This window comes from Ochotona curzoniae, unplaced genomic scaffold (genome assembly GCF_017591425.1).
Source record: "Ochotona curzoniae isolate NIBS_2020 unplaced genomic scaffold, NIBS_Ocur_1.0 contig_2692, whole genome shotgun sequence".
Lineage (NCBI taxonomy): Eukaryota > Metazoa > Chordata > Mammalia > Lagomorpha > Ochotonidae > Ochotona > Ochotona curzoniae.
Window position 1 is genome coordinate 13,630,070 of NW_024465556.1, and position 22,974 is coordinate 13,653,043.

The following is a 22,974-nucleotide window of genomic DNA, read 5'->3' on the forward strand; positions in this document are numbered from 1 at the left end:
TGAAATTTTCCCATCCACAATTCAGAGATCACAAATGTTAGCTAATTATGTTTCAATGAAATAATCAAAAATAATTATAAAAAACTGGAAACTGTATGCTAAGATAAGCAACTTTAATAAGTATATTTATTCCTCATCCTAACATGAAAATACAATTCATTTTTTAAATTTCATGTATTAGATACCCTACTTCTTTTAAAGAAAAGATAAATGTATACATATCTATCAAAATAAGAAAACATTAAAAGAGTTCCCACTCCCCAATCATCAAAACAAATGAATTTATGAAAAGGTAGCTGCCTGTGTAGTGTTTTGCTACAATTGCATGGGACCTGGCTTGCCTCTGTAGAAATATGTACACGGAATAGATAACTTCTGCAAAGATCTCTTAAAAAGGCTTCTGTTTTATGAAGGAAGAAAAACCAACATTTTGATGAGGGAAGCACATCTGACATTTCAGCAAACATTTATTCACTTCTGCTCTATAGCACAGTTGAGTTATGAAATCAGTTCTGAATCAGAATGCTCTCCTTTTTAACTCAGGTAATATATACGCACAAAGGTGACAAATGGAAGTAAAGCACAGACTACTGTCTGCTACTGATAATTAATTATACAAAAAGAACTCATACGAAACAGAATTCTTGGTTTATTTTTAGTAAATTAGAACATACTGTGGAAGGTTAGTAATTGAAAATGTCAAGTAATGTAATCTGCCAAGCATTTATGTTTGCTTTATCTTTATGTCATTATTTGACACATTCTCACTCTGTGCCATTAGGAAGATTTCTACAGATAGAAACTTAACCATCTTAAAAACACCAGACTCTACTGTGACTATGATACCATGAGACAGGTTAATAAGATTTCATAGAACATAATTTAATTTCCAGGGAAATGATAAGACCCTTACTATATCAAACTCATGAAATAAGTCAAATTAGAATGGCATGATACTAAATTAAATCCTCAATTTCGTGAAAGCAGCATGCTTATCTCAATCCAATATGACAGAGGAAAAAGAAATGGGAAATAACAGCGCTAAGCTTCGACAGCAGGACAGTAAATTAAATTCCACCAATAATCACTTAGAACCTACTATGCACAAGGCACTATGAATATAAAACATACTTTCTTCCCTCAAGGAACATACATGCTACAGAGAAAATCAGAGAAAGGGAAAGGCCCTGACATTTATTGAGTGACTGTTCAGTCCAGGTGCTCTGTGCTTTTCAATTTAACCTTCCAAAGAAGTATAGTTACTCCTGTTTCTCTTCTTTGTCTACAAGTGAGTAAACTGACACTCAGAAACTTTGATTGAATGAGATTTTTACTACAATGCTCATGCTGTCTATAGTCTACAATTAGCTCTAAAACAAGGGAAAATAGAAAGGGAGTATTTAAAAGTAAGGAAAATTAAAATATACGCAATGCAAACAAACAAACAACAACAACAACAACAAAAAAAAAAAAACCTAAGAGACACAGACCATGCAGAAAAGGTGAAGAAACGTGAATCAGGTTTCAAAGAACGGGAAAACAGAGTATTGTGTGGGAACTGTTTCTACCCATCAAGCCATCAAACATAGCAAAAAATCTGCTCCCTTTCCCCCTCCTGTAACCTAGCTGACACGTTCCTTCTGCAACAACTTAAGTAACCTTTACACTAAATTTCATGATCATTATTTGTGCCTTGCTCATTTCTCGATTCCTTTTCACTGTGTTCAAATCAAAATATATCACATGTAAGAGTCTAAACACTTTAGTAATTCCACAAATTAATTAATTTGAGCTATGTTGCCAAAATCCATTTAATTCTTAAGCATTTTTTATCTTCTACACTTTTTCGTTAAGCAGTGGTATTGTTTTTATTTTAAAAAAAAAGATTTATTTTCATTCAACAGTCACATATACAGAGAGAAGGAAAGAGAGAGAGGAAGATCTTCTGTCTGATGATTCACTCCCCAAGCAGCCTCAACAGCTGGAGCTGTGAAAACTTTCACTGGAACCTTTATTGTGAAACTTACATCTCCAAATTAACGATGTGAAAGAACTCAAAGTACTCTAAAAGTATTATGATTTCACAAATTTTGGATTCACTCATTTAGGATATTTTTCACATAAAATATAGTTGTCATGAGAAATCATATTAAGTCTATAGTATAATATCCAGAACCTAAAAGGGACACATTCAATAGCAAAAATATCAATAATCCAACTGAACAATGGATTATCTTAAAAAAAAAATCTAAACAGACTTTTTAAGGAAAGACATACAGATAGCCAACAGGTACATGAAAAAGTGCTCAACATCACTAATCATAAGGAAAATTACAAAGAGATATCACCTCATCCTAGTTAGGTTAACTACTAATTAAAATGCAAACGATGAGTGCTGGTAAGGATGTAAAGAAAAGGGAACCCACACACTGCTCATAGAGATATACATTAGTACAGCCTCTGCCATCATATTTCCCAGAACACATGACTCTGTTCTCTCTTGAATTTTTGTTTTTCTCATAGTTCTTTATATAAACAATATTTTCAATATATTACTTGATTTATCCTCTTTAGAATTTTACTGCCTGTATGAGAATGTGAGCATGTAACTTCATCTTCAGCTACAGTTTCATCTTTGGCTTACCCTTCCAGTTTGGGGAGCTATGTCAATATTTTAATCTCTTTACTGCTTGTTTTAGCTGTGTTTGTCCTCTAAAGTTTGATTTCCCTGTATGAAATAACTACTGTACTGTAAAAATAAATAAATAAATAAATTAGTACAGCCATTGTGGTAAACAAAGGCTTCAAAACACAAAAACGGGAATTCATTACAATCCAGCTGGGTAAGCCACTGCCTGCAACACTGACATTCTAACTACATTCCAGTTCTAGTCTGAGGCTGCACTTGCTATGCAGTTCATTCTAATATGATGAAAAAAGAAGATGGCCCAAGTTTTTGAGCCCCTGCTTGGCCTATTGGAGACCCAGAAGTTCTGCCATCTCTCCAACACATTTATGGCTACTGTGGCCATTTGGAGAATGAATAAGCAGATGGAAGATCTCTCTCTTTTCCTCTCTGTATCTCTGTTGTTCAAATAAATGTCTTGAAAATTAAAATATATACTGTAAGATACAGCAATCCCACTGTGGAATATCTAACTGAAATCAAGAAATTTTTGGATGACACTTCTACATCTCATGTTTATTATACCACAATTTATAATAGCAAAGAAATGAAAAAACCAAGTGTCCATCAAATGATGAATGGACAAAGACAAAATGGCACATATTTTTGGCCTCTAAAAATAATGGAATTTCATAATTAACAGCAACTTGGATGGAACAAGAGTTTCTATGTTAAATGAAATAATCCGAGCACACAAAGAGATACCACATTATCTCTTATATATATATGTGTGTGTGTGAATTTAATAAAATTGATCTCACTGATGGTTATCAGAGGCTGAGAAAAGTAGGAAGAAGTGCAGTAAGATTAGTTAATGAGTATTTAGTTATGGTTAGAAAGGATTAAGAAATTCTAGTCTTCTATTGCATAGCTGGATGAATGCAGACCATGATAATACATCATATATTTTTCTTTAAAAAGTAACTTTGGGATTACGATTTTCATTTTTAGCTCATGTTTATACTCCAAAAGAAATGTGATCTTCTACTTTTTACTTGTTGAATGTTATGATTACTGGAGAAATTAAGCCTGTAAATATGTAGTGGATAAAAAATAATGCCTTCGTAAAAACAGATGAAGAGAGGAAAGGGCAGGAGGACTACTGGGGGACTCAGAGGTCAGGAGTATGACTTTCTTCTTGGAACTATACCAATGGAATATATAAAAGGTGTTCTCTTAATGTGAATGAAAAATTAAGCTGCAAAAAATGTGAATGTTTTCACCATAAAGAAATGTCAAATATTTGAGGAGACAGACAGATATGTTTTCCCTGACATGCCATTACATAATTTACACATCAGAGTATCCAGAAATCTATACAATTTTTATTTATTACAAGGAAAAAGAAATCTATAGGGTAACCCGCAGTTAGACTGCCTAGTACACATAACGTATCCCATCTGTCCACTTGTGCACTTAGAGATACTATAGAGTAAGAATTTTACTTTATATATGAAGCTGAAATACTGAAGATAAATGTAAGATGGGGGCCAGAATTTTGACATAACAGGAAAATCTATCACCTGTGACGTTATATCCCATGTAAGTGCTGGTTCGTCTCTGCTTTTCCACTTGCTATCCTGCTCCTTGCCAATGGCCTAGGGAAAGCAGCATAAGATAGCCCAAATGCTTAGTCTGTTACCCATGTGGGAAACCTGGAAGAAGCTCTTGGCTCCTGGCTTCAACCTGGCCTACCTCCAGACTTTGCAGTCATCTAGGTAGTGAACTAGCCAATGAAAAATCTTTAACTCTCTCCCTCCTTTTTTTAAAAATATTTTTTTTATTATTTTCCATGATACGGCTTTGTAGGTATGGAGATTCTCACATTTCCTTCCCCTTTCTCCCTCCCCTTTTTTCTCCTCCCACCATTTTCTCCCATATTACTAGACTAGTATATTCCTTCAGCAACGGTACAAGTCTAACACTCCACTATTCAAGTGCATCAAGGTAATGCAGTCACAGGCAAATGCAGAAAGTTCAGAATCATATTGTTAATGTATATTTAATTGTTTCATACTTGCTCTTCTTCCCAGTCTCCTTTCTTCCTCCCTCTCCTCATTCCATAACTCATGCCTGAAAACTAAACTAAAAAACAAACAAAAAAGACTAAGCTGAGCCTTATATTTTAAAGAAATTTGATAATGATTTCATTTGATGATTATTCTTTCTAACTGGTCACTGTGCTTGGTCATTGAAACAGATCTCTGAGATTTTCCACATTATTTCAGTATGATGCAGTTCCATTATAATGATTATTTCTCAAAATAAATGATCTCCCAGTTGAAGATAAGTAAGGCAAGGAACCACTATTAATCACAGAGATTCTATTATTCTGGAATTTATCAGTTTAAAGTTTTGATTGAGAGTTAAAATGAATCAAGGACCCAAAAATAACTTCCTAAACATTAAATTCATATTTTGTTAATTCTTTGACTCATTCTAACACATATTTTTTTAAAAGGCAACTTTTTCAGCATGCACTGAAAATAAACTCGGCTCTGTTCTAAGAGTATTAAAACTGTATATTAAAATGATATCTGAACTGAGAAGCAAAGCCAAATCTATCCTCTTGCCTACATCATCATCTATCACAGGTTAGACAAGAATTGAAAGCTGGGGACAATACTGCTAAACTCAAACAATACTGCTAAAATACTTAGTGTAAAAGTAAGCAGACACTATAAACCCTCCCAGAGTATGTTTTCTAATAAAACTGTTTCTGTTCACAAACAATAAAAGCAATCCATCAAACAAAATGACAGAGATTGTGAGTGCTCATCTCCCATTAAAATACTGAAATCAGTTTTTGCTAGAAAGAGAAGCATTAAAACACACACACACACACATAATAGGGAAATATAGTTTGACTCAGCAGTCTTTCCTTACTAAATAAACTGTTTCCTTTTTCTGGAAAACACATGGTTAAATAAATCAAACCAGTGTTCTTTACAAACTATACAGCCAATGATATCATGAAAATTAGGAAGATTCATGGAGTAATTTGAGAAGGAAGACAAGAAGAAATCTGCTGATACCACAAGAAAAATGCAAGCACTGCTACAGCAAGTAATGCTTTCCCCACCCTCAGGCAACAGTTTTACTTCCTTTTGGAATCACACCAATTGATTTAAATAACTCCACAGCTCCAGAAACTTAATAATTCCCATAATGGATTAAAAAAATCAAGTAGCATTGCTCTAAACAAGAGCCAACTCAACAGTTTTAATTTTTGTTATTTAAAATTTTATGCATTTGTACAAGATGCTGGATGCAACCTGTAATATAACAAAAAATCCTACATTCACAGCGCTGTGAATACAAGAGTAGTCAAAAAATGCTTTACTGAAAGCACTAGAAAACAGATCTCAATAGCCCCAAGTGTCAATTTGAAACAATACTACAAGCTTTTGAAGACAAATGGCAGTAGGAAGATAATAGGCAAAAGAATACTGTATTAATGTACTACAAATATTTATGTTTCTAGTAAAAAGAAATTGTTTTAAGCAAAAGAAACGGCTAGCCTACCTTATTAAATGGGGTAACCATGAAGCAACCAAAAATTAAATACTACAAAGTAAAAAAGTTCACTTTTCTTAATGTAATACATTGCCCTTCATACATATTTTCCAAATGAATTTACACTATAGTAATACACTCATTAAAATGAAGTTTACATATGAACCAGATTCAAAATTTACTTAGATATTGCACATGATTTCGTTCTGGATGGGATCATTACAAAAATTTAGAATATAGGGGCTGGAACCATAGCATAGTAGGTTAAGCCTTCACCTGTGGCACTGGCATCCCATATGAGCACTGGTTTGTGTGCTGGTTGCTCCACTTCACATCCAGCTCTCTACTTATGAATTAAGAAAGCAGCAAAGAATATCCCAAGAATCTGGGACCTTGTATCTACATGGGAGACCCAGAAGAAGCTAATAACTTCCAGCTTCAGATCAGCTCAGCTCTGGCAATTGTGTCTATTTGGGAAATGAACCTACAGATGGCAGATCTCTCTCTTTCTCTCTCTCTCTCTCCTCTCTCTCTCTTCTCTATATAACTTTGCTTTTCAAATAAAAATAAAATAAATCTTTTTAAAAATCCTTTTTAGAAGTTTAGAATAAAAAGAAAAGGGGCACACTGCTGTCAAGGTTCAAAAGCTTCCTATGTTGGCTTGACACAATGACACAATAGCTAAGTCTTCACTGTGTAAGTGCCAGGACCTGATATGAACAACAGTTCATGCCCTGACTGCTGCACTTCCCATCCAGCTCCTTTCTTATGGCCTGGGAAAACATCAAATAAGTATATAAGTATGCTTATAAGTGTATGACATAGTTATTAAACACTGCATACATTTTCTGAATCACGTGAAACCAGCCAACAACCTAATCCAAAACATCAATAGACAAAACAATAAGAGAATACAAGATAGCTACATAGGGAAGACACATGTTGAGTTTGACCCTGGGGAGAAAACAGAGGAAAAGCAGAGGAAATACAATCCCAGGGAAGAGTTGGAGGGAAGTTTGCAGTAGATATTCTATAGAAAGAAAGAAGCTATTGCATGGACAAAAGCAATATGGACAATACAAACACTCAGCAGCCAGTGTGGACTCCACCTCTGACTGTCACAGTTGGGGGCTGGAGGAAATCCCATCTCCTAGGAGTGAGGTGACAAGAAACTGCACACCCCTTGTCACTGTTGGTACTACCTGAGGGAGAACGTTATGGACCCCACTTACTGAGTTTGGCCTGCATCACTAGCCAGGAGTCAGATGCTAACTTAACCCTATGAAGGAGAGCACGTGTCTTTGCAGCTCAAATCACAACAGCCAAGAAATGGAATCAACCCAAATATCCATCAAACAATGACTGGCTAAAGAAAATATGGCACATATACACTACTTAATACTACTTGGCCATAAAAAGAAAATACAAAAGAAATCCCGTCTTTTGCAACAAAATTGATGCAATTAAAATATATTATCGTTGCTGAAATAAGCCAGTCTCAAAAAGACATGTTTTCTCTGATAAGCAATAGTTGGTAAAACACACACACACACACACACAAATTAACGAAATAGAAATGTTGAGATACGATTGCCATTTTTAGCCCTTGTTTATATACCTGTGGAACTGTGGTCTTCCTACTTTTATTTGTTGATTATCATGATTACTAATAAATTCAACCTGTGAACACAGAGCGGATTAAAATTATGTCTGAAAAAAATTGATGAAAGGAAAAAAGAGAGGGTGAGAGGAAAGAAGATTGGAGCATCAGGGGTGAGAAGGAAATGTGGTTGTCTTCTTGGAAATGTTCCTATGGAATACATAAAAACTGTTGTTTGCATTGATAAAAATTAAAATCTAATAAAAAATAAAATCTCGCAATAGTATTGTAAACATAAAAGGTTGGAAAACTTAGTTCTGAACATGGATCAAATTTATTCTTTTCATTTTTAGGAGAAAAGGGAAACAAGAAAAGGAAGATAAAAGAGAACTTATATTTACAGATGATTCATATATTATATCATGTAATCTCCACAGGGATCTTTCAAAGCATCAGGACTAAGTTTTCTTCTCTCTGTAACTCATGTCTTTTCAAGTGACCTAGTTATTCAACAGAGTAGGATCCAAGCATGCTCTCCCTCCTGGCAAAAGCTCTATTTACTTTTTTACATTATCCTGACTCATAAATGAAGCAGGAGACATCCAGGCCAATTTTTCCCCAAATAAAATTAACTTATATAAATTCCAAATGCCAACAAAATGAGATGTGGAATTCTGAAAGTATAAACGGTGTGTAGAAATTTGAAAACCTTAACATTATCCACAAGAGAAAAATCACATTAAATTACTATTAAAATTATGAGTTTTTCGTGGCAACATAATCAAATTGCCATTCCATATTTTTATAATTAATAAAACTCATAATATCATTTTTGTTAAGCCACCCTCTGCTGCTTTCCCAACCCATAAGAAAGGAACTTGATCAGGAGATAGAACAGCTGGCACCCATACAGGATGCCACTGCCACAGGCAGAGGATTAGCCTCCTACAGCACTGTGTCAGCCCCAGGATGCTCCAATTTCAGTCCATCTCCCTAACGCACTCAAGAAAGCAGTGGAAATGTTGCAAGTGACTGGGCTTCTGCCACCACATATGGGACATCCTGATGATGTAACAGCCATAACTGATGCAGCCATTTGGACAGGGAACCAGAGCATGGAAGAGCTTTTCTCTCTCTCTATCTCTCTCTATCTATCTATCTCTTTCATCTCTCTTTCTCTTTTTCCCTTCTGTCTCTCTCTCTCTCTCTCTCTCCCTCTCTCTCTCTCTCTCTCTCTCTCTCTCTGTAACTCTGCTTTATAAAAAGATAGAGAAAAGAAAAGAAAACCAGAAGCTGGCACCTTATAGTAAAAGTAAGGCAAATATTCAGAAGCATGTTAGCTGGATTACATGGCAATTCTATTTTCAGATTTTTAAGATATCTCCATTCAAGGGCATTTCAGAAAGTTTATCAAAACTGTATATTACAATAAAACCATGTACAGATTTGTTTTTTCAGTAGTATTCAATTTATCTTTTTATTCCATTTTTCAGGAGCTTTTGGAAGAGCCCTCATACTGTTTTCCATAATGGTTGTACTAATTTACATTCCCATCTCATAAATACAATGCATAATGTATATCAACAAATAATAATAATAATCAAGAATAAAGTAATTTTTAATGACAAGAATTAGGTCTTATTTGGAGGACAGGGTCAAGAAATAAAATTATAGCCCACTTTTCTAGAAAGAAGTATGAATATACACAATAAGAAACATTATTTGGGGGGCTGGCATTGTGGCTTGGTAAGTAAAGCCTCTGCCCCAAACACCAGTATTCCATTTAGTGTACCAGCTTGAGTCCTGGCTGGATTAACCTAATGCAAAAAAAGAAGAAGAAGAAATTATATATGAAGACCTTTCAGTGGAAGCAAAAATTTGTAGTCAGAGGTAACCCAGAGAACGCGAGCCCTCAGAGAACTGGCAGAAGTCCTGGGAAGAACACTGGGAAAAAGACCTCACAGAACACGGAATGAGAGTACAGGCATGCCTGATCATAATGGTAAGGAAATTATATGCAGACAAGTCATTTTTGATCAGAAGCTTATGAGCAAGTAAAAAATGAAGTTCAGAAAAAAAGAAATACAATGAAGTCAAGAAAACAATGGTCACTGAGAGCTTTTACCGAATTATGAATTATGGCCAAACTGACTTCATTTCCTCTGTATCAAGGTTACTACACTGAAACCCATAATGCCAGCAAAAATATATCCCAATTTCAAAGTCTTTGAAAAAAATTCTTGAGCCTCAGAAGAACTAGAAGAAGCTCCTAGTTTTGGCTGTTGTATCATCTGGGGAGCGAACCAGAGAATGGAAGTCCCCCTCCCATTTCTCTCCCTCCATAACTCTTTATTTCCAATAAATGAACAATTTTATAAATTAATGTGAATTAGCAGCATAAGACTACTGTAATAGATAATGTAACATTAAACACTAAACAACAGAAATAATTATCTCGTTATGTTCCAGGAAAGTCAGGTCAAAGAGTCTGTTTTTATTTTAAGAGGTTTTAGTTGCAATATTTTATGGGAGTTAGCTAAAATGTAGAATATCCATAAAGAAGAACTAGCTGAGATGATTTGGAAGATTTCTATTTCTTATCATAAAAAATTAGTAATCCAATTCAATTCTCTACTGAATGAAATAAATAAGGTTTGATGAATACTTCATGTTAAAGATATCAAAGAGATAACAAGACAGTGGGGAATGTCCCAGGATGAGTTGTAGGAGATGTAATGTTCAAAGTAAGAGGAGTGAACAAAAGCCAGGAAAATGATAGTTTAAAACAGGCACTCAAAGAGTTCACGCACAGGATTCTTCAAATCTGAACACGGGATAACTCTGCTTACTATACTCAAATAGGTCAAAATAAAGATTGCAGATTTCAGCAGGAAACTAAAAATTACTCAAAAGGGATATTGTCAAGAAAAAATATGCAGAAGTTCTAGAATGCTCAGAGAGAGCTGAAACTTTTATATTAAGAACATCCAAGGCTCAAGAAACTTTTAATCCCAGATAAGGGAAGTTCTAGTTAAGTGCCAAAAGTACTCATCATTTCAAAAATATCCTAATTATTGCCTTGATTCTGTGTTGTCCCAAAAAGCAAAACTACAAGTAGTGAATGGAAAAAACACTGATATAACTTTAAGTTCAGTTTGAGGAAGATGTCTGCAATAATTTACACTTATTCAAAATCAGCTCAGATTCTCACAAAACTATGATCATTTTCATTATTAGTGATCATATATAGGACCATTTATAGATAGATAATCATATGTGTGTATTTACATGTACATATATATCTTTTTCTGGGAAACAAGCTTTCTACTTCAGGTAACATATAAAGGTCCTGGAATTTTTCCAATATGATTCTGATTCCAAGCAGAAGTTTAATATTACCATAAGCATTATTAGAGAAATCCCAAACAAGTATTTCTCAAAGTACAGCCTTAGAAACTTCCAAGACTAATGTATTATAGAGTAAGAACAATTTGGGGGAATCTAGTTTACACCACATTACACAGATTTCTTTGCCACAATATTTCTCAGCTAAGTACACAAGGGGCTGGCATAGTGGCATTCATCTGCAAACCAAGGTAAACTTCCAAGCATTTTAAGCTTGAAGACTTCTTTCTCCAATTATTTATACACACACACACATATATATATATATATTTATTATACATTATATACATAACTATCCTGTTATTATTTATAAGTATATGGGGTACAACAATTTAAGTGTTCAAAAGTCTATAACCCTCTCTCAGTCACTTTGTTATGTGTAAGCTACATTTTGTTCTCCGATTTTCCACTGGCTTTAAGACTCATTTTTGAATTCATTCTATGAAGCATACATTAGTCTTCACATCCCAATTTGGCAAGCTCCTGAAGAGTGATATTAAAAAACAAGCATGAGCCCAGAATACACCACAGGATTAATGCCAGGTTCAGAGAATGGAATTAGAAAGGAATACAATGCCAAGTTAAACTAGTCCAATTTTTTTTACTTACAGCTGACACATGCTGCAAGAGACACATGACATCAATCATGTCCGCAAGGATAAGGAGTCTGGTGACTGCAGCCAACAGGGCACGGGCAGCTTCAACAACAGCCTCCCTTTTTGGGAGAAAACAGGGGTCATCCGTGAATTGCTCAGCTGACACCTTCAAAGCTGCACCTGAAAAACAAATCCCCCAAAGAAAGTGATACTTTTTTTTAGCCTATGTTTATGTCAGCATTCGTTAGCCATTCTATTTCCCAGTATATCCCATGCCTAAGCATAATGTTAAAATACTACTGGTTGACACTAAAATGTTTTCTTAAAAAACAATGCAGCTTCAAACTGATAATTGTTTTTGACAAACATCCTAGAGTTAAGAAGCATGGTATCTTCCTGCAAGAAAATATGCTCAACTGAATAGCAACATACAGTAAAATGGCTATCAACTTTGCATTTGCTGAAATCTCATTTACTGTGAAAGGTTTAATTACTAAAACTTTAATTATAAACAACCCTACTTAGAGAAATAAAGTAAATCTTAATTAAGTTACTGGAAGTTAGAAAAGACTTAGCTTATAAGATGAGACAGCACCTCTATGATAAAATGTTAACAAAAGCAGATGATGTAGTTCGTATCAATGTAATTAAATCACAACATTGAGTCCAGCACAATAGCGTAGTGGTTAAGGTCCTCGCCTTGCATGCCCAGGATCCCATACGGGCGCCAGTTCTAATCCCAGTGGCCCTGCTTCCTATCCAGCTCCCTGCTTGTGGCCTGTGAATGCAGTCGAGGATGGTCCAAAGCCGTGGGACTCTGCACCCGCATGGGAGACCTGGAAGAAGTTCCTGGCCCCTGGCTTCAGACTGGCTCAGCTCCAAACATTGCGGCCGGTTGGGGAGTGAATCATCGGACGGAAGGTATTTCTCTCTGTCTCTCCTCCTCTCTGTATATCTGCCTTTGTAATAAAAATAAATAAATCTTTAAAAAATCACAACATCTTCAATTTAGTTTTAAAAACACTATTATTTCATAGTACATAATTATTAGAAAAACATCATACCCACTTTTAAAAACTTTCTGCATTTAAAATACACTTATTATAAAAGTAATGTGTACCAAACTGTTTTTTATTTTAACATATTTTATAAGTTCCATAGGTTCTTGGGTTGCCTATGCCCTTCCCCAAAATTCCCCTTCCTCTCTCCCCCACACTGACTTCCCCTCTAGTTTTACAATGGATGTCCTTCATGCACAGTGACAAGTCCATCGTGGTGTTGTTGAAGTGTTTCCCAACAATGCAGGCAAGGATGGTGTCAGGGAATCCATCGTGTTACTGTTAGGATAGTTTCGAGTCTTCCACTGGGAATCCAGCTCTGGTCTGTATGAATAGTGATATACAACACTTTGTCTTTATACCTGAACATATCAGTCCCTGCTACATTTCCATTATACATCGCCTAACCTACAGAATCAATGAACACAGCCCACATCAAGATGAAAATAATAAGTTTTCATCAACGTGAAGTTAAAAACCATGTTACTAAAATAAAAATGCATCACAAGAATGGTAAAAACAGGAGTCAAAAACCTTCTTGTAGGAATAGATGCCAGTGAGTGACTCTTGTGGTGGATATAACCCAGTAATTGCACTCCTAGGAATATATCCAAAGGACCTGATACATGACAAATAACATGCATCCCTGTATTCATTGCACCACAATTAACAATTGCAGAAACATGGAAACAACCTAGATGCCCAACAACAGAGAACTGGATAAAGAAACTGTGGTTCTTTCATTCTATGGAGTACTACTCGGCTATTAAAAATAATGAAATACAATAATTTGCAGACAATTTGGCTGAACTGAGGGCCATCATGCTAAGGGAAATGAGCCAATCCCAAAAGATCAGATAACACATATTTGCTCTAATACAACATAACTTCCATCAAAAATCTTGATGTTGGTATGACTAAGGGTTGTTTTGCTCATCTTCCTATGGAATGATTCTTGCATGTTTCAACATGCAGCTTTGTAGAGTCAAACCTAACTATCTTTGCAGTGAGTCTTATATTTCTGCACTTCCTGGTTATCTGTATCTCTCCCAATAAATTCTTGTGATTCATTAATTGATCATCCATAAGAGATGGATAGCCTGTAAACACTTGAGATTTTAAATGTTCATTTCAACACTGTTTTGCTTCTCAACTGTTTTTCAAGGTTTCCAGTTCAGAGGCTGTAAAGCTAAACTGAAGAGGCTTCCTTACCCCCATCTCCCATAACATCATAGGTAGAAATTACCACATTCACTCAATATTTAATCTAAGAAGGTTTTTTATTATAAAAGTACCTTGTACCTATTTTAAATAATTCACTACTCTGGAGTACAAAGTGAATTATTTTTAAATTGCCACTATAATGTCTCAGAAGATGAAGTATTGAGTTCTTATACAGAGAATTTTTCCATAAACTAGTGGTTGGTATACATATGTGCATATCCACATATACATATATGTATGTCTAATGTATAAACGTATATATATTTATATGTTTCATGAAAGATTTGACATAATAAAATACACGCAGTTATTTTATATTATAAATCGAAACTACACAGACCCTTTTCGCAGGTGGTGTAATATTGCATACTTTTTCTACAATTTATCTGCACTCATAAATTTTCTTTCTTTAACAAGATTCAAGTGGCATCTCTTTTTTAAGATTTAATTATTTGTTTGAAAGGTAGCATTACACAAAGAGAATCTGAGAAAAAGCTCTTCCATCCATTGGTTCACTCCCAAATGGCCACCACACACAAAACACTCAGGACAATCTTGGCATGCATAAGCAAGTTTAGCTGCAAATATATTCCTTTTTAATATTTATTTTTATTTTGATAGTCTTACATAGTTAATTATGGCTTAAAGGGTCAAGGCCTAAAGGAAAGTGGGTAAGACCATTGTTTCCTGATTAATATCATTTTTGCCCCTGTATCTGGAGTCAGAGGAGAAACAAAGAGAGAAGCCCCACCCAGCCTCTCACCCATCCCAGGTCCCCAATGCGAGGCATACTCCAAGGGTCCTGCTCAAGGAGTTTTAATAGTTCAACAGTTCTGCGTTGCTGCCAATGTCGCCATTTCAAGCGCGATGAAATCTATTCAGAATCCACTGGCTGACATAGTCTCTTCATGACAGGCATTTTGAGATCAGCAGTTCAGTTGGAGGGATCTCCAAAGAACTTCATCTGAGGTGATCCCAGACCTGATTCTTGTGCGTGCTTGCCAGTACAGGGTCTGACCCGGTCTGTCTCCCCAATCAGCCTATGCACATGCTGGTGGTTGCAACTGCTGGGTCAGTTCTGTTTCCAGCCCTGTCTTCCACATGAACCAATGAGTGTTGCAGTCCAACCCGATCCTGCCCACTTCATACTCAGTCCTCACGCAAACCAGTGGGAGCTGTAGCCTAGTCGAGGCAACTCCCCATAACTCCCACCAGGCCTGCCCTCTACCTTGGTTCCCATGTTTGCCACTATGTACAACAGACTTGTTCAGTCTGTCCCACATCCCATTTAGCTCTTGTACAAGGCAATGGGCATTGAAGCCTTAATGGTATAAGAACTGAATCAAGCGGCAAATGAATCTGAGGTCTTACTATAAACTTCAGAGAACTCAAAGGAAAATACAATTAAAAGACAAACTTTTGGGAATACAAAAATAAAGGTTTAAATTCATACTTAATTTGTTTATAATACACATTTTCTATGAACTTTGAACACTCCTTGTCAACATGATTTCAAGTCCATGCACATAAGAAGTCTTCAAAAACTTCATAAAATGCACATTATGAGAATACTATGCATGGATTTCAAAACATTTTGGCACCAAAATAAACTCCTAATTTCATTGTTCAAGTACCTTTATATTGTCAAAAATCATGGTTATCCCACTACTTAAAAAGGGGGTCTAGCTTATCTACTTCATCTCTTGAATATTTTAATTTTAATGCATTTGTAAAATACAGCATAAATAAGACAGAAGTTGCTTCTTATAATGCACAAAACCTATGAGGAGGATGTAAAGCTATCTCAACATGCCAACAGGTCTCATTTAGTACTCTGGAAGCAATATCAGGTTAGGAACTCGAACTCTACAGTTAGAGATACTTCTAAGAGCCTTATCCCCATCCTCTAGTTCTGGGCACATGGATTTTTATTATCCATTGGAAAGAGACAAAAACATTGCTTATCTAACATAGTTTTCAGAATGTTCCTATGAGGTAGTTCTTATATATTACTATAATATCAACACGGAAAGCATTCAACAGGTATTAGCTGTTATTTTTCAGGAAATTTCTAGGAGAGATATAAAATTTTTAAGATGAATAAAGGATGATTTTTACGCCCTGCTATGTGAGCCAAAACTATTGCAAGGAGACTCAAAAACTACACTAACCTCAAAAATTTAGAGAGCAGGTGAATTATCTTTTTTAGAGAAAAAGGGAACCTTCTCTTGCTGTTATTGTGAATTAGAAAGTTATACCACCTTTTGTAGAATACTGTTTCTGACTTCACATACTAAAATGAAACATACATAAAAAGGATTATGTTTTTAATGCTAAAATGTTGCAATACTGAACAACTTGCTTAAGTGCTATCGTATCACAGTCTGTTTTTTTCTTTTTTATTATAATCATTATCTTCTGTTCACTAGCCACAATAGTTAGGGCTGGGACAGACCAAGTCGTCAGCTAGGAGCTTCATCTGAGGCAAAAGCCCCAGTTCTTTGGCCATCTTCCACTGCTTACCTAAGTTTGTCATTAGGGAACTGCATCAGAAGTGGAGAAGCTAGAGCTCAACCCAGCACTCACAGAATTATGGCATCTCAAGTAGCAGCTTAGGCTGTTGCACCATGACACTAGCCCCTACAGGATATTTTTTTTATTTTTATTTGGTGCATGTGAGTATAACACTACATTCTAAAAGTGATTATACTAATCATAAACTCAAAATATTTCATGATGTTTATCCAAAGGAGAAGGTGTCACAACCAAAATGAAAATTACTAAAGATCAAACTTGCTCCAACTTTCATTACTAACATTACACCTGTGATTCAGTTAACTTATAGTGCATCCTTCGGATACCCTTCAATGTGTACAACATATTCTAGTGCCTTTTCATTGATTCAATATATAATAATACAATATACTCCACTGAAATGGATTTCATAGGTTAAGACTAGGCACTAGGGTTTTAGGCTTACTTATTTTTAATTGAAAAATATCTATTTGAATTTGAAAGCTCCTAAGAGAAAAAAGCTTGAATTCACTTTGGAACACACTGCTCTTTCATTTGGCAGAAAAAAAGGGGATTATTTGAATTACATCCAAAACTTAAAACAGATATGTTTTTTAAAAAAGATAAAATTCTCCTTTAAACTGTTTGAGACAGCTGTAAGGAGAAAAATATATTTGGAATGATAAAGAAAAAACCTATCATGACAGGAAAAGGTATTCAAAGTCTGGACTCAGGCAGTGTACAGCAGGATATCAGCAGGGCTGTGGACTGAGAATGTAATTGTACATGATTGCCATTATAAACTGTTGGCTGTATTTTATTTCCTTTTTTATCTTCAAACTATGATTAAAGTCATATTATAATCTGTAATTTGCTTTCAGCCCAGGAAGATCAACAGAGATCAGATTTCTTTCATATATATATATATATATATATATATGAATTATGAAAGCACTGAACATCACAGTACAAAACAGTAACTTCTAAAAACACAGAAACAAACAGAATGAACCCTTTGGTAGTCTCATATATCTATTATGGAAGACTTTCCTGAACTTAAAGCAGGTAAGGGAAATGAGAGAAAATCCTGGAAAACTCTGAACTGAGGAAACACAGCTGAAACCAAGGCAACTAAAGAGCATCGGATACAAAATGAAAGAGGAAAGAGTTTTAGAGAAAGAGAATTCAGAAGAGCTGCAGAGGTCCCCTTTGAGTATTCAGCTCAAATTCTAATCAACTCATACCTGGAAAGGTATTTATTAGGGCTGGATAAAGAACCATCCAAAAAGAATCAGGGTAACAATACTTTTCACTCACAGAGTAATAGGAATAATGTTTGTCCTACTACCAGACAAGAAAATTTTTGACTCATGAGATAGTGAGCACATAGAAAACTTTGCTCAATAGTGAGAAAAAATTAGACTAAGCATACCTCAGTCCCTCCTAACAAAACAATTTAGGGAACACAGAATTCCTGCCTCAAAATATGCAGCAGATAAATGCAGTAGATAACAGCTGTGGACAGACAAAGCAAGTTGTCCAGTATAATGATATAACTGAAACGGAAGGCCATGAGCAGCCAGGCACTGTGCCACATACCATTGGAAACTCTCAAAACACACTGGAGAACATTGTGATGGGGCTAATCATACAAAGCATAAAATCTTTTATAAACCAAAATTTGAATGGGACTAGGTTCTAAAAAGTAGTGCAGAAATGGTCCGGCGGCGTAGCCTAGCAGCTAAAGTCCTTGCCTTGAGCACCCGGGATCCCATATGGGCGCTGGTTCTAATCCCGGCAGCTCCACTTCCCATCCAGCTCCCTGCTTGTGGCCCAGGAAAGCAGTCGAGGACGGCCCAAAGCTTTGGGACCCTGCATCCACGTGGGAGACCTGGAAGACGTTCCTGGCTCCTGGCTTAGGATCGGCATAGTATCGGCCCATTGCACTCTCTTGGGGAGTGAATCATCGGACAGAAGATTTTTCCTCCTCTCTGTATATCTGACTTTCAAATAAATAAATAAATGTTTAAAAAAAAAGTAGTGCAGAAATCTCCCTTGATAATTTGAATATAATCCAATTTGTCTTAAGGGATTCCCCCCTTAACCAACACTTTTTATTAATAAACTCTTTCTATTCTATCTTAGCAATACAACAGTGAGCAGATCAACTCAAATATGCTGGAGATCTTGGGTTCCCACTATTGGAGATTGACAGATCAAACATGGAAGGAAGAATAAGGAGGGGCATGCTGATTTCTGACCTAATCAGTTTGCCAGCCTATGCATGTACTGAGACTTTGCACTGTGCCTGCAAAAAGGTATAAAAGTACTATATATCAATCAAAAAATTTAAAATAGATAACAAAAGCCACAATCAATAAATCTTATCTCAGTTATTTTCTATCAAAAGTAGAAAATGAAACAACTGCTGACAAGGATGCTAAGAAAAGATGACTCACACTGTTAATGGGAATGTAAATTAGTATAGTCATTACAGAAAGTATTACTGTAAATAGAACTACCAAATGATTCAACATTCCCAATAACAGGTGTATATCCAAAGAACTGTAATAATTTCAAAGAGATACCTGCAAGCTCATTTTACAAACTCATTATTCACGGGATAATTACGATAATCATGATATAGAATGAACGAAGATGTCATTCAATAGATGAACAGCTAAAGAAAATGTGATATAGATACATAATGAAATATTATTAGGCCATAATAAAGGACTAAATCCTATCTTTTGCAGTAAATGTACGGAACTAGAAGACATTATGTTACGTGCAGGAAGTCAAATAAGGAAAGACAAATACCCCTATGTAGTTACCACTTAATGAAAGCTATAAAAATAATCACACAGAAAACAGCAGAATGAAGCTCACTAGGGCTAGGAAGGATAAAGGGAAGCTGAGATGGTGAAAGGATACCAAAACATGAAACAGGAAAACTAGTGCTGATTTTATATAAGACAATATGGTGGATCCTACAACAATTAATCATACAGTTCAAAATAACTAAAGAGTTTGAAGGTTTCTAACATGTAGCAATGGATAGTAAAAACACTTTTATTAATGTTGTCTTACATGTAATTTGTTTTATATACCCATAAACTACTAACTTTAATTCATATTAAAGAGAACTTTTTAAATGGAGCTAGAGAAACCTTCAGAATCTAAAGGGGAAAAATCTGAAATTATGAAATTTTAATTATCAAAGAACTGAATAAGAAATTTCCTATCATATTCAAAGTTGACTATAGTTTTGAGATAATAAAACATATTCCTGTCACAATAATTACTTCCTAACTTGGAGATGACAATGGCAAGCAGCCAAGAGGTTAGATGTCGGGACACTCATTTCACAAAGAGAACCTGAATTCCATGCCCAGCTTTGAGTTCCGGACTCCAACGTTCTGCTTTATGCATACCTTAGAGGAAGCAGCCATTATGGCTAAACTGACTGAGTCCCAATTCATGGGGGATGTGAGCTGGGTTCCAGACTCCCACTTTCAGCCCCAATCAGTGATCCATGTAATTATCTGGGGATTGAAGCTCTCCATCTGTCTGTGTCTATCTCTGTCTCTTTGCTCTCAGATGAACAAAGATTTAAAAAATAAATAAAACAAAGTAAAAACAGTAGCATATGCATAAAATTCATAGTAAAACAAAATGACAAAATGTTTACTGCAAAACAGTCAAAAAGCACAGATTTATAAGGCAATTGACCATTTAAATTTTGAGCTGAAAAGCTGTTCATAATTACTATCTATTGAATTTATCTCTTTGCCAGCCGTGAACTAAAATGCCACCAGACATAAGCATTCATATATTATTAATATGAGTGTTTTGAAGGTTAAAAAGCCTTATAATTAATATGTCAGGCTAAAGTTAATTGTCCAGTATTTTTCCCAACATTTCCTTTTTGCACTAAAAATAGGCAAAATTAGCATTTTTATTTATCCATTATATTATACTGAATTGGAATATACTTTTAATTTTGATTTTTTATACAGCTCTTGAAGCATCCTCATTCCAGTTCTATAAACGAAGTGGTAAAACTACTAGGAAGTGATTCCTAACCCTTGCAGATAGCTCATTCACTCCTGTTTCAGCACTACAGTGTGCAAAGTACTATGGGATATACAACAATGACAAAACTATGGACTTTACCAGGTACTCTCTAATGGAAAAAAAAAAAATGCACTTCAATGAGAAGTTTTTTTCTACTTCATTTTAAATGTCAGCATCTGCAGACATATCTGTCTCTGTCTCTTTAAAAGTAAAAACAAAATTCTTGACAAGTAACATCAAACATTTTTAAGGCTCTTAGGATTCTTAGTTTTTTAACACAAGATGGAGCTAATAAACTATGACAAACAGGACAAATGTAGCCTGCCCAGTTTATGTATACTCCACAGGTGAAACATAATTTAATAATTACATTTTATATTATATTTGCATTTTATTTTACATGTTATGATTATATTTCAAATTGTTAGTAGAAAAATCAAAAGAAAAAAACATTATGTGAAATGTGAATTTATATGAAATTCAAATTTCAGTGTACACAAAGTTTTACTAGAATGCAATCTTTTTGTTTATTGTCAATGTATCTGACTGCTTTCACACATCAATGACATAGCTGAGTAACTACATTGTATGGTTTACAAACCTAAAATATTTACAATCTTGCCTTTTACAAAAATATACTGCTCATTCCTAATTTAAGTGAACATCACATATTTGTTAATCTGTTAAAAACATTACACTAAAAAATTCTCTAATAAAGTTTTCTTATTTAATATATATTAACGTGGCCCTTTAAAGCAAAACATTTCATAGATTCTTCGGTTCTTTGTCTCATGCTAAATCTATCCTGACTAAAATTCTCACACAACATAGTCTGCTTATGCTTAAATGAATAAGACTAGACCCAGCATTCTTTTTTTGTGTTCAGTATTCATACAGCTAATCATTTTAGCATTCCAGGAATTTTCCATATGCCTTAAGTGGTTCCCTGAAGAAAGTTCAACCAGCTGTGAATAACACCCCCATTGTCATACCAAAAGGGGTTATGAATTTTGTTCTATTCCCAAAGCCTAATAGTAAAAACTACATTGCAGGATTCACTAGCCAGTTTATTTAGCTTTTTCGCTACTTTCCTATGAAATACTGAGCAAATCACACAATTTTTTCTGTGTCAATCTACGTATCACAGATGCAACAGAGATACAATAAGGAAAACAGGCGTCTTTAGTCTCCAAAGGAAAGTACTGAGAAACGAAGAGTGGCTACCTCATTACAAATTTTAAAGGTTCTGACTTTTTTAATTCATTTATAATCTTGGTTAATGCAAATTATATTCTGGAGAATCAAATCCGTTTCTGGGATATTATCTGTATCTAAAGGCATCTTATCCAAAAATTTCCAGAATCATTCTAGCTAGTTTCAAGTAAAAAAATTCGAGGGCAGCATTGTGGTATAGAGTGTCAACCCCATTGCATGCAGCCTTGCCATACCATATCAGAGTAGCATTGGAGGCTCAGTTGTTTCATTTTGATCCAGCTCCCTTGTGTATCTGAAAATGCAATGGGAAATGGCCTAAGTTCTTGGGGCCCCGTCACCCATTTGGAGAATCACAGTGGAGTTCCTGGCTCCTGGCTTCAAATTAAGAAGCTTCTGTGCAGCAATGAACAAAATCAACAAAGTGAAAAAACAACCAACAAAATGTGAGAACATTTTTTGCTGATTGGACAGCTGATAAAGGATTAATATCCAGAGTACCTTAGAGCTCAAGAAACTCAACAACAAAACAAACAAAGCCTTAGCTCCTTATTCTGAGCTCCTGGCTCCAGCACAGAGCTGAGCTGAGAAACAGACTAAGGATATGAACAGGTATTTTTCAAACTACGAAACTGAAATGGCCAACAGATACATGAAAAGATGCTTAGGATCACTAACTATTCAGGAAATATAAATAAACATCACAATGAGGTCTCACTTCACTCCAGTTAGGATGGCTATCACCCAAAAAATAAAAAAGTTAATAAGGATGTGTGGAAAAAGGTACCCTAATACACTGTTGGGAAGGTAAACCAACTACAACTACTAGTAAACTAGTACAACCATTGTGGAAGGCAGTATGGAGATTCCTCAGATATCTGAAAATAGACCTGCTTTAAGACTCAGCCATCCCATTCCTGGAATTTACCTAAATGAAATGAAACAGTTAACTATCCCCCAAGTTAATAGCATCTCAATTCACAATAGCTAAGGCATGTAATCAATGCCGATGTCCATCAACCAGTGACTACATTAAAAAAAAAAAAGGTATGTTTACATGATGGAGTACTAAAAAATATATATATA

General features: G+C 35.2%; 1 protein-coding gene across 1 annotated transcript in view; it reads right to left on the reverse strand.

Annotated features, from left to right (window-relative positions):
- The window catches only part of CTNNA3 (catenin alpha 3), a 1,082,048-nt gene that overhangs the window by 1,018,136 nt on the left and 40,938 nt on the right, over positions 1-22,974 (reverse strand). Inside the window, exon 4 of the mRNA XM_040975830.1 lies at positions 11,817-11,983. Coding sequence (XP_040831764.1) covers positions 11,817-11,983 — 167 coding nt within the window. The remainder of the gene's footprint in view (positions 1-11,816; positions 11,984-22,974) is intronic.